Raw genomic sequence first — 19316 nt, forward strand, 5'->3', positions numbered from 1 at the left:
GTTTATTTAGATGCAGTGTACACATTAACTAAATTAACTGCTCCAATTTATCATGTGTGAACAGGACGATTTTACTGTCTTAGCAATCCATTTGTGTACTTGTAGTAAAACTAATGACTCCCAGTCAATTGTTTTTCGCATTACATGATGTTATATAATGTACAGTGTACATTCATTCACACACCTTAATTTTCCTACATACTGTTGTGCAACGCAATCACTGCTGTGCACCAATGGCTAAAATGAACCAATAGCCAGGCTTTCATCTCATTAGAGCTCTAACTGTGTGTATCAGACAGTCTTTGATTTGCTTGGCATGGTTCAGCTTTTTAATCTTGTTCAGATGAGCCTGAGTCCAGCTATAGAGTTCACGTTGTACACTAACAGTAAAGAACATTATTTAATTCGGTCACACTTTATTTTGATGGTCCGTATGTTGAATTTAAGTTATACATGCCAACTAATTCTCATTAGATTATAAGTAGACTGTTGGGTTGGGGTTAGTGTAAGTTGACATGTACTTGCAAAGTGTCTTATAGTCAGTTAAATGTCTGTTAAAGGGAGCAGTATCAACAGATATTAAGCAGACAGTCTACTAATACTCAAATGGACCATCAAAATACTTTTAATTCCATTTGCTGGTTTTGCTTTTGTTGGATGCACTGTGATAGTTCCTATTTGCATGTCTCCATGCAGACAATGATTATTGAATAGTTACTTTCCAAACAATAGAATTTGAGGTGCATCTACCAGTGATAATCCCATTGCACCATAGTAAGAAAACACATATAAATTGGTTTAACGTGTGCACGATTAAACGTTCAGTTGCAATGTTGCATGCATGTGCTTAATTACTGCAAGCCTATAGGTTATGTAACCAAACAAGGTTATCTCTGCTGGAGAGAGGACTGACTTCTAAGAACCTTTTAATCCAGGCCACATTAAAGCTAAACAACTCTCGTGTCATGTGACATGGCATGACCGCCTGTTGCTGTTGGTATACAGTCGGACGACGAAAAAAAAAAGATGAAGATAAAATTGCAGGCAGTCAATATCATGATATTCCCAGTAAACCCAGGCCTGCTGATGTGATCTGTACACTATCTTCACATTCTTCTTAATTCCAACAGATCATATTTTGGATTTCTATCACTGTGGTTATTGCTTTATATCAAACTTGAACTCTGAAAACACACATCTTTCTTTCCCATTTTGCGTATCTGGAACTGTGTATTTTCATTCCATTCTGGCTCACGAACATTGATTGCATCAGTTAGATGAAAACTGCACTGTCATTCAGTGTTGTTGTGTCTGCAGCACATCATACACAAACATGTTTTTGTTACACGTGCTGGCATACAACAGTTTGTATTGATGACAATGAATGGATGATTTTACTTGGTGGTTTACAGAAGCTTGTGTGAAATCACAAGCATAGCTGGTAGTGTAGATCATCTATATTGACATAGTTTACTGTTTGCTTCACTTCTGATGTCCTCCAGTGCCAAGAAGATGCAGAAGCAAGTGGAGATCAGAATGCACGAGAGTCATCTGGATCCTCCTCCAGAGCCTGAAGAGTCTATGTGTGGAAGCTGCTGTGACAAACTCATAAAGAACCTGCTTCTTACGCTCACTGTTCTGGGCAAGTCTTTTTATTGTTTGTATACAGTCAGTGTGTATTAGTTTGTTATGTACTTAAAAAAAAAATCCACACATTACTGTTTGTGGTAAAATATGCATTTATTTTAAAGGATGTGTTATTTGACACCAAATGTGGGTCAACTATGCATTGTAAAAAAATTGCTGTAAAATTTACAGCATTACTGGCAATTTTAGTTGCAAGTGCACTGTAAAATAGCAATTACAATTGTGCTGTAGTTTTACATCACAATTGTAATTATTAATTTACAGTGCATTTATAAATTTCACAGTATTACTGGCAATATTTACAGTAATACTGGCAAAATGTACAAGCGCGCTTTAAATTAACAATTACAACTGCCATAAAAGTATAGCACAATTGTAATAGCTAATTTACAATGCACTTGTACATTTTACAATATTACTGGCCACCAAAATTTCCAGTTATTCGGTAAATTTTACCGCAATTGTTTTACAGTTTGAAGAAACCTACGTGTTGAGTATGTTTTTCTCCATTATTTTAAATACAATCAGTTGTAAATAAAATGTTTAATCCAATTGGGTTTGACCATATTCAACTCAAATTTGCATTAAAACAATGCAAGATCTATCAGTCACACTTTATTTTGGTGGTCCGTTTGTTGAATTTAAGTTACATTGCATCCACATACCTACTAATTCTCATTAGATTATTAGTAGACGGTTAGGTTGGGGTTAGGGTTGGGGTTAGGCTTAGTGTAAGTTGACATGTACTTGCAAAGTTTCTTATAGTAAGTTAAATGTCTGTTGAAGGAGCAGTATCAACAGATATTAAACAAACAGTCTACTAATACCCAAATGGACCACCCAAATAAAGTGTTACCATCTATCTATTTATCTGAAAACTATATTTAATAAAAATACTGAAAAAACTTGTCAAAAAACACATCACTTGTTATTGGTCCAAAAAAAAAATAAAATAAAATAAAATAAAATAAATAAATAAATAAATAAATAAATAAATAAATAAATAAATAAATAAATAAATAAATAAATAAATAAATAAATAAATAAATAAATAAATAAGGTTTTTAGATTTGAGGCTCGACTTGTATTTTTGATAACCTGCACAGCTGAATTCCAAGCATAGTTCATCACTCCCTATTTGGCTTTAAGCCTTTTTATGTGGTGTGGCATGCGCATTAAAAGAAATAGACAACAGAGAGTTAATGAAGGATTACTGCCATCAGTTGATAAATTGTGACTTTATGCTATTCAAGCTATGCACAGGTTTGCATAAGACAATATATTTCATAATGTGTTAATTTATTCTCACTTCCTGATGCAAGCAGCTTCATACAAGACCTAAAATTAAAATTAAAAAAACACTAGTAAAAACAAAAGTATATTTCGAGCTTATTCTGTAAAACTTTCCAGGGTTTGTATTAATGATAACTAGGCCCAAACGGAATCTGCGCGCACAGAATTCCGCAGATTTTCCACAGATTTTCTGCAGGTTTCCACAGATTTTAGCCCATCAATAATTCAGTTTATTTACTTGAGTAAATGTGTGTAAATCTATATTTATTCAGTTTTTAAATTAATTTCAGTAATATTATTGACTAATATGAAAATGTTCATCTGATTTATGTACAATGCAGTTTATAAGGTAATATTTTCTATCTTTTAGTAGAGGTATTATATGAGAGACTTTGTTTATCAAATAAAGTGGATCTAATTGGATTTGCATTTTAAACATTAAATAAAAATTAAAAAGGTATTACTTTTTATTTCATATATTAAGGTTTTAGTTATGATACCCCCAAAATCGCAGATTTTTACCAAAATTCTCTGCAGAAACAGCAGAAATAAAGGTCCGCAGATTCCGTCTGGCCCTAATGATAACCCTTTAGATTACTGAATACATTTTGACCAAGAGTTTTCTAAATACTGCTTACTAGATTGAAAGTAAGGTAATTGTTATTGTAGATATGTTCAGGTATGAGATTACCAAGTGTTTAATAATCGTTTATATATACTGTAACCAATATATTAGTAATTCACATGCTTATAATAATAAAAAGTAATTAATAGTGAAAAATGTGTTCCCTAATCTAAAGAGTCACCATATTTTCTTGTCGTGGCCAAACCATTAGATCGTTTGTTAAATAAAAGACACATTTTCAAAGATTTTTAATGTATTGTAGTGTTCACTCATACTAGTGTAGTTTAAATGCTGACTAGTATATCTTACTGTAAAAATCTTTATGTATGTATATTAGCAGTAAATGAATTGAATCTCCTGTTCTTGATGTTCCTCTGTGTGGCCCTCAGGTGTGATCACTGGTTCAGTAGTTGGTATTTTACTGCGGTACGCATCACCACTGCCCGCTGATGTCATCATGGTCATTGCATTCCCTGGTGACATTTTGATGAGGATGTTAAAAATGGTCATTTTGCCACTGATCATCTCAAGTTTGATCACAGGTATGGTTTTACATAAACACCTCCAGCCAGGCTACATTGTGCTGTCAATATCCGTTTTATTTGTTTTCTATATTATTATTTTCTATGCTAGTAAACTAACATAAAACCATATTCATCAGTAAATTTATTAATAAAAAATTGTATTGTAAAAATTTTTTTATAAATTATATATATATATATATATATATATATATATATATATATATATATATATATATATATATATATATATATATATATATATATATATATTTAAATGTTGGCTAGCTATGTACATTTATATACTAGCTATATATGCGGATATATATTGTAAATATATAATTGGTAATGTAATTGGTTTGAATTAACACTTTGATTAGTAGGTTTGATACTTGAATTCATTGTCTGCATTTCAAGCATATCACTTTATTAAGGGTGGATCAGTTTCAGTGGTTTATAAGCAGAAAGTTTAAACATGTTGCACAAAAAAGAGAGAGAGAGAAATATGTAAAACACCTCCAGCCATGCTAACAACACACAACAAAAATGCCTTGTTCTTGTGTTCTTGTATGTGTGTGTGTACTCTGAAGGACCAGCATGAAAACCAATGCATCAGCAATTAATTATGTCACAAAAAATAATAATGTAATGATTAAAACTTTTATAATTTAATATTAAAAAATGCTTTCAGAATTGTTTTAAAGATTAGAAATATTATAACTTTTCGCTTACTAAAATATGCAATTACTTTTTAATAAATTACATTAATAATTTGTATTTATTCTGCTTTTGTTTGTCATTTTAGCCTTTTCTTTGTAATTCAGTAAAGATAAAAAAGTATGCCTGTTTATTAAGGGTGGATCAGTTTCAGTGGTTTATGAGTGCAACACGTTTCAACATGTTACAAATGGAGAAAATAAAAAAATTGAATGCAAATTCCTAATATATTACTCATTCACAAATCACAGCAATAACTATGAAACCAAACCAGAGTAATAACCTCTGTGTACAAAACAGCATACAATGATATAGTTAAAAAAGGAATGCATGGAAGCTTTGTCCCATATAGAAATTTTATATATGCCAATATATGCTAATTACAAATATACCATACATATAGTGCATATTCAGAGTTCACATACAGTATTTAAAATATATGTCATATATGCATTATATATTTCAAAATATTGCAAATATGTCTGTTTAAGTATATATATAGATATATTTTCAACCATTGGAATTACACATAGTCAAAATTATTAGCTCTGTTTATTAATACGCCTTCTTTATATTTTCCCCAATTTCCATTTAATAGAAAGAAGATTTTTACAACACATTTCTAAACATAATAGTTGTAATAACTGATTTATTTAATCTTTGCCATGATGACAGCACTTAATATTTGACTAGATATTGGTCAAGATACTAGTATTTAGCTTAAAGTGCCATTTAAAGGCTTAACTAAGATACTTAAGTTAATTAGGCAAGTTAGGGTAATTGGGCAAGTCATTGTATAACAGTGGTTTGTTCAGTAGACAATTGAAAAATATATATTGCTTAAGGGGGCTAAAAATATTGACCATTTTTAAACATAATAAAACTGCTTTTATTCTAGCAAAAATAAAAGAAGCGAAAGTAAAATATTATCAGACAAACTGTAAAAACTCCTTGCTCTGTTAAAAAAGAATTCAGATTAGTAATGTGGACATCAACTATATCTATTTATAAAATATTAGCTATACTTTTATATTTGTATTCATATATGACCATACATGAACATAAATATAACTATATCAAGGACCATCGCAAGCTTAACTGGCACTCTAGGCAAATGACGATAGTGCCGCCCTCACGAAAGAGGGAGGTGGGGGTTATGAAAGTGCCAATGGCCAATCGCCCATATTGACCATGCCTAAATCTTCAAAAAAATTGTACAACCAAAGTTGTAACTCCAAAGGTTTAAATAAATATGTAAATTTTCATTTTTGCAATATTTCAAAGCATATATGACATTTTATATATGTGAAATCCAAATATTAAAGGTCCCATGACATTAAAATTAAGTTTTTTAGATGTTATTATCAGGGTTATTGGTTTTCAGGATATCTACAAGTTAGATTCGCCCAAAACAATCACATTTAGACAAGAAAATTCACGTTTAGAAGATATAAAACTGATATAAAAAATTGTAAAGCTTGTAGTTTGTCCCTTCCGCCCCATCAACAGCTTTATTCACGTCACCTCACACTAGTTTCTAATCAAATCAGAACCAATCAAATGCTCTGTAGTATCTGACATGCCCCGCACACTATCAAGACGCAGGTCATTTGCTTTTCATTTGATGCACTTGAGCTCAATCACTCTCACTAGCAGAGCAAAATGGTATTGGCTTTTTTTAAAGGGGGAGGAGCTACTCTATATATGTCCGCCCTCTCTTCGTGTTACGGTTGAGATTATGTCAAACATCAAATAAAAATGCACATTTCATGGGACCTTTAACTATCTCATATACGAAATGTACATAAATTTCCATGGATCAGATTTGTTTATGGGATGAAAATGTATTGATGGCTGTAACACTTTGCTGGTGTTTGTAATATATTTATTATTATTATTATTTCTTTTAGGTTTAGCAGGTTTGGATGCGAAGTCGAGTGGCCGCCTGGGCACAAGAGCCATGATTTACTACATGTCCACCACCATCATCGCAGCTGTGCTGGGTGTGATTCTGGTGCTTCTCATCCACCCTGGAAACCCCAAACTCAAGGCAAACCTGGGCGAGGGCAAAAAGAATGACGAAGTGTCCAGTTTAGATGCCTTCTTTGATCTCATCCGAAATCTGTTTCCAGAAAATCTTGTTCAGGCTTGTTTCCAGCAGGTGTGTGTTCCTAGAGTGCCTTGATTTCATCCATTTGATCTCCACCCATTTAACTTACACTGTAAATTTTTTATTGGTTAATGGTCTCTCGTTAATATTCAATGTCTGAATAATTCATATTAAATGTCTTTTAGATCCAGACTGTTACTAATAAGGTGGAAATCGCTCCTCCTCCACCTCCAACTCGGTTTGGACGAAATGTTACCAAGGGTGCAGCGAAATATGTGATCAAGAAATCTCTTCAGTTCAAGAGCGGAATGAATGTGTTAGGTATCAAACGGCTTTGGTTTTATGATATATGCATGAAAAGGCCAGTAATGTGTATCACATTAAGATGGTGATATTGTGTGTTCTTGTAGGTCTCATTGGGTTCTTTGTGGCATTTGGGATTTGCATGGGAAAGATGGGAGAAAAGGCCAAACTGATGGTTGATTTCTTCAACGTTCTCAATGAAATCGTTATGAGGCTTGTCGGCATGATCATGTGGTCAGTGTTTATGATTTTAATCACAATAATTACGTTTCATACAATTTTTTTGGACTGATTTATCTACTGTGACATATAAAGTACACTGTAAAAAGCGATTAGTTGATTTTACTAAATAAAAACATGTTGACTAAACATGTAACCTTATAATTGTTAAGTTGACAAATTAAAGGTTAAGTCAATGTATGCCTTTTTGTAAGTAAAATCAACTTATTGCCTTTAAAGCAGTGGGTTTACTAATTTTTTTAAAGTCACTTTAATCACTTTTGCAATGCATATAGTAGTTGACATTTCAAGTGGATCAACAAGTTCTAAAACTTTTAAACAACACTCATTACTACGGAGACCCGGAAGGGACAGGAATAAGGGGGAAAAATGGGTGGAAAAAAAATGGGTGGGAGAAAAAAAGAGTGATGGAGAAATATATATATATTATTAAGTTGTTGCGTTCCCTCGCAAAGTTTTGTGTTCCCTCGTAAAAATGATGTTCTACAAACACTTTCTGTACACTTCATACATGTAAACCCTCTCGTTTTTCCCAGGATTCTCCCGTATTTTACCGTTCTATCCCGCTGTTATAATATCATTACGTATTTTCCCATATTTCTCTCATATTTTTACTCTTGAAAGCATGTTGAAATTATTATAAAAATGTCTGAATTCACTTTCTTTCCATTAAAGCTGTGCATCGATCATCGCCCTTCATATGCATCCTCTGAATCAGGGAGTGCATGTATAAGAGCTGACTGACAGACGTGCTCCATCTGATAAACTGATTCCAGATTGTTTCTGTACACTCTCAGAAATAAAGGTATGCGATCTGTCACTGGGGTGGTACCTTTTTGAAAGGTACAAATTTGTACCTAAAAGGTCCATATTAATACCTCAAGGATACATATTAGTACCTACAAATTTTAAGAAGAACACTTTTGTATTTCTTAAGTACTAATATGTACCCTTAAGGTATTAATATGGACCTTTTAGGTACAAATTTGTACCTTTCAAAAAGGTACCACCCCAGTGACAGATCGCATACCTTTATTTCTGAGAGTGTACACGCCATTTAGAGGAGCTAAAGAGCAGGACACTTTGGGATTTGGGCGTTTGTTTAAACAGAATGCACTTAATTATATGTAAACATACATCCGTCTTGTGTGTTTTATTTGAAACACAACTCATTTTATCTTAAATGAGCACAAACAGTTACTAAAGTAATCGAATGCTATCTATACGTAGATCTGTGCATTCTTAAAGGGACACCTCTGTTATCAAACAAGACAAAATGAGAGATTCAATTGCTGCTCTTCACTTTTCACCTTCACCTTCTTCGATGAGGTATAGGAAGGGTGACGATTGACTCACGGCTTTAATACACTCTCAGAAAAAAGGTGCACAGTGGTACAAATGATGTTCCTTAAGGAACAGTTTTGTACCTTTGTAAAAGTTGTACCTTATATGGTACAGAAAAGACCTCTTATGATGCTGTTCGGTAGTTTTTATGGTACAACTAAAATGAAGGTACACAATTGTTCTCATAAAAAAGGTACAAAAGTGTTGGACAACTCCTTCTTGATTACAATACTTATGAAAATAAATACTGGAAAAATAAAATACTGGAAAGGCAAAGTGATTTTATGAATAACTTCCATATTAAAACATGAATCATAATTTTAATAAGCATATGTTTAAAGAAACTCAAAAACATTAAGTTTTAAGTTATATAATACAGTAATACAAAACAACTGGTAAAACTATAGGTATTGTAAACTAAACATTTAAGGCATTTTAAATAAATGTTTGGTAAGCATTTTGACATTGTTAAGGTACAAAGTGTCTTGTCACTGTTGTGGAACCTTCATGGATCAGATTTGTACCTTTGATGAAGGCACAATATTGTATCTGCAACTTTTAAAAACCAAAGGTACATTTTGGTTTCCCATGGTACAAATCATGTCATTAAAGGTACAAACTGCAATGGTACAAATTTGTTTCTTTGTCTTAAGGTACAATTATGTTCCATTAAAAGGTACTGCCCCAGTGGACAAGGGTTTGTACCTTCTTTGGTACAACATTGTACCATAGTTTTTTCTGAAATTTTTTAAAGAAAGTGAATGCAGACATTTTCACATTAATTTAAGTGTGCTTTCAAGATTAAATGTATGAGAGAAATATGGGAAAATACTTAAACGAGATGATAACGGGATAGAATCGTAAAAATTAAACTTAAACTAAACTTAAACTCTGAAAACTGGAACTGACAGTTTTAGTGTACTAGAACTTCTATGTTCAGCTGCTTTGACACAATCTACATTGTAAAAGCGCTATACAAATAAATATAAATTGAATTCAGTTCAATTAAAATACAGTAGAACCCGGCAAAAACGGGAGGGTTGACATGTATGAAGTGAACAGGAATTGTTTGTGGAACAACGAAGGTTTTGCGAAGAAACGCAAAAACTTTAAAAATAAATATTTTCCTATCGCTCAGTTTTTTTTTCTCCCACCTATTTTTTTTTCTTACAAACATTTTTTCCCCCACCATCACATTTCTTACGGGTCTCTGCAACATTCCTGTCTTAGAAAAATTTTGAAAAACCTTTGACAACTGTACACTTAATACTATATTTATACTTTATTGTACACTACAATTGAAACTTTTGGGTAATAGAATTATTTTTAAACACATCTCTTATGACCAAGTCTGAATTTATTTGATAAAAACAAAATGACATAAGATTGTGAAGCATAATTAGTTTAAAATACCTTTTAATATTTTTATTTCTATTTCTAAAAAAGTTTTGCAGCACTTAAGTGTCAAACAATCCTTCAAACATTATTCTGATTTGTCTTTTGGGTGTGTTAGAACACATTTGTCAATATTAACTATATACATATACTTGGAATTAGTGTGTGGCAATTGTGATACTGTGATTTTTCCCTTTATTATAAATGTTATATTATATATGCATTTTCAGAAATGCTGTTCAGTTTAATGCATCACTGCTGAATACAAATATTTGATTGATTAATTGATTTTGTTTTAATGGACCTTTGCTGGATAAAAACATTAATTTATTTGGTCAGCTTTACTGCATGGTATAATTTCTATTAACAAACCCTTGACTAAGACTTTTATCTCAATAATCTCCTAATCGGCTGCTTAATAATAGTTTTAGGTTTAGGTATTGGGTAGGATTAGAGATGTAGAATAAGATCATTATTTATAAGTACTAATAAAAAGCCAATATCTTAATAATAAACATGTAATAAGCTAGTAGTTAATAGTGTTAATACTTAAACTAGTGTTACCATTTCCTTTTGCAGTGTGTTTTTAATGATTTAACTTAATTTGTTTCCTTTAAGTGTAGTAAACCGACGACTTTACTTCCTGTTGAATCTGTAGTTTAGCTGTTAATTTGTGTCTCTGTCCTGTCACAGGTATTCCCCCATTGGTATTGCATGTCTGATCTGTGGGAAGATCATCTCCATTAATGATCTGGAAGTGGTGGCCAAACAACTGGGCATGTACATGGTCACGGTCATCGTCGGACTCATTATTCATGGAGGCATATTTCTTCCCTTAATATATTTTGTAATCGTTCGGAAAAACCCATTCAAATTCTTCATGGGACTTTTCCAAGCTTGGGTCACCGCCTTAGGAACAGCTTCCAGGTTAGTCACTTTCCTTTAATTGTGTTTTTTTCCCCGTTAGATATTTGTATGACACGCGTTAAATTAAACAGTTTAGTTTGTTATGATTGGTTGTGTCTCAAACATTGATATGCAACTTTTGTAGTGCTGGCACATTACCTGTCACTTTCCGCTGTCTGGAAGAAAATCTGGGTATTGACAAAAGAGTGACGCGATTCGTGTTACCTGTTGGAGCAACCATCAACATGGACGGTACTGCGCTTTATGAGGCTGTAGCCGCTATCTTTATTGCCCAGATGAATGGAATAGAACTTGATCCTGGTCAGATCGTGACAGTCAGGTAAGAGCACATTTCTAGACAAAAAAAATGTTAGTGGAACTTTACAGTACATTGTTTGTACCGCAACAATATTTTTGTTGCTCATTCATTGCTCATGCTCATTCTAAATACCGCAAACACATGCTTCAGTCCAATTTCTAGATCAAATGTATACTAGGAGGCATGAAAAATACCAACAAAATATGATTTCATGAGCAGATCATAGACAAATAAGCCTTTAATTTTATTTATTTATTAATTTGTTGGTTCGTCAAGACCTCAACATAAACAATAAGCTTCATTTGTGCCACGTATCTCCATATGAACTACTTTTATGACATATTTTGCTCGGTAGGTAAGACACTGTGAAAATAATAACAAAAATAATGCAAATGCAGTTTTGTGTCATATTTGTTTTTGATAACACTTGGTTTGATTTAGATTCCCTGCTAGAAAATACAGCGTATGCTGGTAAGGTAGGGTTTAACATGTGGCTGCTGGTTTAAGGCTAGGCATACACTGTGCAATTTCCATTCGATTTCAGCAAAGTATCAACGCACACTGTACGGGAAGATCACATGCAATGTAAAGCACAAAAGTTTACAATTTGCACACACTATAAGGTTCAATTGTTCAGTAGCAGTTTTCTAATCAAATCTGTAATTACAAATATATGAACAGAATATCAAACATTTTTAATTGTTTCTTTACATTCTGAAAAACTATGCTTTAATCTCATACCATTGCACCCATGTGAACCCCAGAAGTATGTGTGTGTGTTTTTAGTTCTGTATTCACGCAGGTGTAGTGAGGGCACAAAAACTTCCAAAAAGTTCAGTTGCCTCATGAGGCCTGACCAAAATATCCTTAATACCAATCGGTACACTGCATGAACCATGACAAATGATGCACATCAAAGCTTAAATTTAGTATGATTCAAAGACGAGTCAGAATCCAACTCAAAACTGGACCAAAACTACAGCATGTATTCCCAGCATAAATTGCTTCTTGCTGGTGATGAGCTGAATGAAGCTTGTTCTTTGCTGGTCCTGACCAGGGTTGTTGCTAGATCGGATATTGTTGCGGCCGGAAGTTAACGAGAAATATTTATATTATTTATAAAATTTCCCATTTATTGCATTTTATTAATGTCAACCCCAACTCCAACCCCAACCATAAACCCAACCGTCACAGTACTGTAAATATTATTGTTATACCTGTACAGTGTCATAAAAAAATGCTGCTATATTTATGTACATATCGCTCTTCCGGCCAGCCGCGTATCCGATCTAGACTTTACCCCTGACCAGCTCATGACCAGCAATGAACCAGCAAGAACCTGCACATGAATAGGAACAAACAAGCTTAAACCAGCAGCCAAGTCAAAATCTAAGCTGTATATTTTTTCTGCTTTCAGTAGGGTTGTGGTGTAGTGTAGGTGATACATACTACAAACAACACCTTTTTGAGGATATATCATCTGAAACACTTAATTTCAGCATTTATTTTTGCCTAATACGGTCTGATGCAAGTCTTATCGAAAACTAGAAATCTGCTTCAACTCCGTCAGAACAAGTTTAGCTACAATCAAATTTGAGTTCACAATTTTTTTTTCCAGTAGGTACAATGTCTTTTATTAAATAGGGTGAAATGGCACCATTTAATGTTTTTTTTGACACTGATGAAGTCACACAGCCGAAATGGTTGTTTTTCCTTTCTCCTGTAATCTATTTAACCAATTACCGAGTGCAGACCTTCTTTGCTAGATATTTGAAGATATTTGGCCACAGCACCAAACTTATCTGGTATAGCGCTGGTGATTTACATTTGATTGAACGTTTTTTTTTCTTTGTCTTTTTACAAGTTCTTTGTCCATGTATAATATCCATTAAGTCTCAAAGATTATCTCTATATCAAACTATTCTTTATGAAACTGAAAACATCCACACCTTCCTAAAATTAATTATTAAAACATCTTATTAAACTTACACCATTTGGTGTGAAGATTGTCACCCAAAGAAAAGAAAGCATAGTTTTTAATCTCACATGCTGTGGAGATGCTGTTTGTGGCCCCAAACCCCAGTCCAAACCCTATCCCTCATTGGAGATTGAGAAATTTGTACAAACATATATGATTTAGATCATACAAATAAATAACAATTAACCATTTTAAAAAAAAAGTTGCGAGTTGTCATGAGATTGCGTTGGGTGCTCGTTAGGTGCCAATAACAATACAATGAATAGTTTATGAATAGTCTAATCTGAACACTGTGTACTTTTCAGTTTCATGAGCTGTGTAAAGATAAACACATTTCAGAAAGAGAGACGAGCAACAATAATGGACGGTCTGTGGGGAAAATTGTGTGTTTTCTAACTTAAACCATGTACACACATTGCACCAACTACACGTCATAAGACCTGTTAACATTAATTAATGTCACTTTTCATTTTACTGTGCAGCTAGTTTTATCAAAAACATATTTCCTTTTTGTTTGTAGCCTGACGGCCACTCTGGCTAGTGTTGGAGCAGCCAGTATTCCCAGTGCTGGTCTGGTGACCATGCTTCTGATCTTGACAGCTGTTGGACTGCCGACTCAAGACATCAGTTTACTGGTAGCAGTCGACTGGCTTCTGTAAGTTAAAGCAATCTCAGATGTTACTTTAAGCAATAGCTGTGAAAAAAAATATAGACTCATTCTGAAAACGTAGCCCTATATACGTTTCTGGAGATCACAAATTATTTAGTCAGAGCTACGTATGGCTGCCTTTCATCTTTAAAATGAATGCTACGGGTTCCTTTTCGCGCTTACCAGCTGACCACTTACCTTCATATGGACGGCTTTCCTGCTGTTACCAGTTTGCTCAGTAGCTCGCCATGTACGTCAGCAGACTTGAGACAGGGTTTATGTCCTGTAAAGAACGGTTCCAGAAAGCGGGTAAGACAAAAACAGAAGCCAAAAAATAAAATAAACAAGTAAATATCAAGGTGAGAATGTGATAAAATCTGAAAACACAAAAAAGCAACAATCTGGTAAAAATCAGACGAGGGCTTTTCTTTTTCTGGATGGCTTTTGAAAACTGTCGGTTGGATTTAGGGAAGTTTGTGGGCGGGTCAATCAGTGCTTTTGAAAACACTATTAGTTGGGTTTAGAGATGGAGTAGGGTGGGTCAGTCGATCAATCAGTCAGTCAGTCAGTCAGTCCACAGTGGCCTCTAGTGGATAACGTGAGAACAGCAGGAACGAATTGCACTTGCGAGAGAAATTTGAGACCTAAAATACGCAGCGGCCTCTGGTGAATTCACGAAAACAAAAACTGCAAAAAAAGCTGGGATGTACTTGGCGATCTTCAGAAATGTATAGAGTGGTACGTTTTCAGAATGAGCGTGGGTTGGCCAATCAAGAGTATGGCTCATTTTAGGTTGTAGCATTAATTAAAATCTCATGACATATTTAGACATTTGCGTTTCATGTTAGGACAAGCCAAAATGTCATTTAGATGTCGTTTAGCCTTGAGAGATGTGGCACCTCTTTGTTTCCTTCTGCTTTATCAAACAGGGATCGCTTCCGAACATCAGTCAATGTCATTGGCGACTCATATGGGGCAGGAATCGTGTACCACCTCTCCAAAGATGAGCTTGACATGTTTGATGCGCAGCAGATTCGGCCAGATGACTTCGAGATGGCCAAGACACAGTCCTATTATGAGAATAACTCTAACCACGGTGTATATCACAACTCCTGTCAGCCGATCCAAATAGATGACTGCAAGGTACATTTCACTCTCACTGACATAGAACCTGTATGTAGATGCTTTCTTTTCTCTCCCCAACTTTCTATGTATCATTGTGATATTGTTTTATTTTTTTACTCTTTTGTATTTTTGGTCATTCCTGATGTGAATGCACAAGAGATTAAATGATATGAAGGAATAAATAAATATTGTTTATTTATTTGTTCTGGTACTTGGTGAAATAGCAGTTTTGGGCAGGCTTTGCCCATATCAGTGGTTAGATTTGACGAATTTGGCAGTTGTATGTGTACACTTTAAAAATTAAAGGATGTTTATTGGCATTGATGGTTTTATGAATAACCTTTAACCATCGCACAAATTATATTGATTGTGCAAAATGCTAGATTATTAAAGGGATAACTTCACCCAAAGTGAGCATTTACTCAGCATTTACTCACCTCAGGTGGTTCCAAACCTTTATTAGTTTTTTTTTTTTAATGTGTGAAACCAGTCATGGCAGCACTGTGGTAAGCACTGTCGCCTCACAGCAAGAAGGTCTCTGGTTCGAGTCCCAGCTGGGCCAGTTGGCATTTCTGTATGAAGTTTGCATGTTCTCCCCGTGTTGGCGTGGTTTTCCTCTGGGTGCTCTGGTTTCTCCCACAGTCTAAAGGCATGCGCTAGGTGAATTGGATGCGCTTTAGGTAAATTGGATAAACTAAATTGGCCTTAGTGTATGAGTGTGTGTGTGAATGAGAGTGTATAGGTATTTCCCAGTGATGGGTTGCAGCTGGAAGAGCATCCGCTGTGTAAAACATATGCCGGAATAGTTACAGGTTTATTCCGCTGTGGCGACCCCTGAAATAGAGACTTAAGGCTGATTTATATTTCTGCATCAAGCGCACACGTATGCTCTGGCGTAGTCTTCATGTGGTTGCATAGCCCTAGCCATGGGTGAAGCCGATGCTCAGACGCACCTCTCAAAAAATGTAACTGCACTTTGCAATGACAAGTAGTGCAAGCTCTGTGATTGGTCGGCTTGGCAGCACTGATAAGTGTGAGTGGGGGTGAGAGCCACACAAACCCGTTAGAGCGAGTGTTTCCAATATTGAAGTACCGTGAAAGAGCTCCAGATGGAAACTTTTGCTTTGTATTTACTTTATGATTAAAGTTTTAGCTTCTTGTACATTAAGGTAGCGTTCAGAAAAAATCAAAACACCAGAGAAGAAACTCGACATAGAAGAACATTAAAACCTACTGCCTGCTAGCGTTTCGGTAGTGTTACTGCAGAGCAACACAAACAGCATGCAGAAGTACAAATACACAGCAACGCGCAAGGCATGTGCCGTGGATCACATCGATCACTCGATGCTGAAGTATAAACCAGGCTGTGAATGAATGAATGAATGACTGAATGAAACCAGTAGCCATTGCTACTATTATAACATACTGTGGCTACCAGATGCCAATATAATATCTTCGAAAAAAGTCTTCTTTCTCAAAACTGAGATTGTTTTTGGGTGAAGCATCCCTTTAAAATTGCATTCACATTTAGTTAAAAATGATCTTTGAAAGGTTCTTTGGGAAACCCAAAATAGTACTTCAATGCCATCACTGTAAAAAAAAAAAAAGCCCTTTTTGGAACCTTTATTTTTTGGAGAGTACAGAAAATATCTTTAGGCAAGCTGCCTTTTGTCGAGTAAAAATAAAAAGTGAGTCAAATCAGCGAATCAAATTCAAAGACAAAAGCTGCTATTTCATTTCTTTCAAGCTCAATGTTTTTAAGCTTGACAGAAAAGTGACAATTATCCATCAGTAAGAAAACGGCATTGTTTTCTTTCTCTTTTTTTTTGAATTCATGCCTCTTTTCACTTGACTTGAGTAGACAGTTCGACCCTGTGTTTCACAGATGCATAGGTTTGTGTGGTAGCACGCGTGGCACTTTTTCACACCCCCTTTAGAAGACTAGCTTTGGACAGAGATTCACTTAAAATTAGGAAATAAAAAGAATGCAAAGTTTACAATGATTCAAATGATTTTCTCCATCTGCATTCAGACTTTCAGCATTCTGTAAGGAATCCCGCTGCAGCTAATTATTATCTGTCTTGTGGTGGGTACATTTCTGTGAATTTGGAATTATAAATTGTGCTGTTTAAATATCAAACCACCTGGATTCTCTGCTCCAAACCATTAACAGTTTAGTTAGCACCGGTTAATGCATTTTAACTGTGCCTTGGTCCAACAGTTAGTTGTCCCTGATAATTGCTTTCAGGTAACCTTGGCCTCAAATGGCTCCCCTGCGGAGTTCTCACTTGTTGAGGAGGAACCATGGATTCGCGAGTAACACAGCACACAGATCCAGCTCCGCCTTATCCTGAGTCCCACAAGCTTATCCTTTCTGCTGAAAACCAAATGCTCTATGCATATAAACAGTCAGAACTTTCAACAAAACTTTTCACATGCACAAACACCTGTTTTTTTGTATAACAATCTCAGTACATCTGAAATACAAAGGGAAAAGAATGTAGCTGCTGCTGGTAGTATATATATACACAGTCTTGGGATTGATACTTGGTCTATAAACTGCTGCCTTAAGGCTATCGCTTACATGGGCTTGTCCAGCCTGGGACCCCAGACTGACCTTAGAGCACCACTAGTGGCAGGTAGACAGAAGTGCAGCTTGTTTGCTGACCATACCTTTGACTGGTTTGGCTTAGGTGGATTAACCCTTGGTAGCGGCACTCCAGATCAGCCTCTTATAAGAGCTTACCAATGTACTTAGAGGTTCGAAAATAGTGGTTTGCCTCCAAATGCTGCCACTTATTTTTAGATGCCGCTCAACGTAATTGCCACGTCAGCAATTAGAGAGCGATCAGACATCGAGATGATTGGCGTTATCTGCGAGGACTGTTGGTTGTGATATACTGTTGGCTTGTGGAGTGAAATGGTTTGATTGAAGGGACTTGCATGTGTGGTAGGTTTTGTACGTATCTGTGTGCTTTGTTAAGCTGTCGATTTATTTATATGTTTATTTGCTAAGTTGCAATCTTGCCTTGAAGACATCAACTGCAAACTGTGCAGAGAGAAGACGATAATATTAAATGAAATCCCATTTATTTGGATGCTAGATCACTGATAGTTATTCTCAGAGGAGCCTTCTTGGATGCTCGGATAATAAGTCCAGTTGAATGGATTCTTTATTGGCCCTCATGTGTTTGGTGCTCAGGTTGTTAGCATGTTATTTTAACAGAAAAATAAGATGACAGATTTGAGATCTATCGTTAAGCATGCACCATTTATTTGATAGTATCTATATTGTTTAATAGCAAAACAATCAAGATTCCTCTTTTGCACCAGAATCTTAAAATGTTCTCATTAAAGTGCCTCCTTGCACTTTCTGTAAATAAATAAATACACACGTATATATAATCTGTTATATTTTAGATATATTTTTCATGCGAACTAATGTGTAGTATACTTCACCTTTTGGCTATTGTTTATAAAACAACAGCATTTCATGTATTCAATCAGTATATTATTTTACTAGGTTAGAGTATAACAGGTTGTCTTGAGTAGTTATCATTATTGTATACTCTACACATCACTGAGAACAGGTGACTGTGGAACATTGTTTGATGAGTACAAATGTATGTATATGAATGTAAGCATATTTTTTCACTGTTACAATTCATGACGAGAATGTGTCTCACATATTGTGTTAAACATTTTGGTAGGGATTATGACTAGGGGGAAAAGTCAAATAACAAATTATTGTAACCAAGGCTCATCGAGTGCAGAGAAAATTAAGATGTAAATTAAGGGAATTGTACACAACTTAGATACAGTATCTATGATATGAATGTGTGCACTGTTGGCATATCTGTTCAGGCAGGGCCTGACATTTCTGTAGACGTACAGTACAGTGATGTATGCTATAAATGTGACCATCCTTCTCTTTTTATTATTTGCGACCTTGGTTTGGTTTCAAAGACATTGAGTAACTTTGTCTACCAAACCGTCCACTGTTTTAAATTGTCTTTTTTCTCTGTTTTCTATGAAACACCTTAACCAATGTAAATAAAGCCAATTCTTCTTGTCTCAGTTGTGCTTCTTGTTTTTCTTTAGTTTAGCCAAGGCTTTGGTGGCAGGTGAGAAATGCTTTTATTTA

The 19316-nt window shown here is 34.8% G+C and overlaps 1 protein-coding gene across 1 annotated transcript; it reads left to right on the plus strand.

Moving 5' to 3' along the window:
• Positions 1–1512: 1512 nt before the first annotated feature.
• Positions 1513–18104, plus strand: slc1a2a (solute carrier family 1 member 2a). The gene is made up of 10 exons (XM_056462919.1): positions 1513–1642; positions 3955–4107; positions 6714–6964; positions 7099–7234; positions 7324–7450; positions 10889–11122; positions 11247–11441; positions 13919–14053; positions 14977–15190; positions 17421–18104. Exons 1-10 carry the CDS (start codon positions 1513–1515, stop codon positions 17490–17492), a joined length of 1647 nt encoding a protein of 548 aa, XP_056318894.1. The 3' UTR covers positions 17493–18104.
• The last annotated feature ends 1212 nt before the right edge of the window (positions 18105–19316 follow it).

This window comes from Danio aesculapii, chromosome 7 (assembly GCF_903798145.1).
Source record: "Danio aesculapii chromosome 7, fDanAes4.1, whole genome shotgun sequence".
In the NCBI taxonomy this organism is placed as follows: Eukaryota; Metazoa; Chordata; class Actinopteri; order Cypriniformes; family Danionidae; genus Danio; species Danio aesculapii.

Coding starts and splice junctions, on each gene's coding strand:
- slc1a2a (XM_056462919.1), top strand. CDS start 1,513: ATGCAGAAGCAAGTGGAGATCAGAATGCACGAGAGTCATCTGGATCCT. Junction 7,451..10,888: donor CTTGTCGGCATGATCATGTG/GTCAGTGTTTAT, acceptor GTCCTGTCACAG/GTATTCCCCCATTGGTATTG. Junction 11,442..13,918: donor GGTCAGATCGTGACAGTCAG/GTAAGAGCACAT, acceptor TTTTGTTTGTAG/CCTGACGGCCACTCTGGCTA.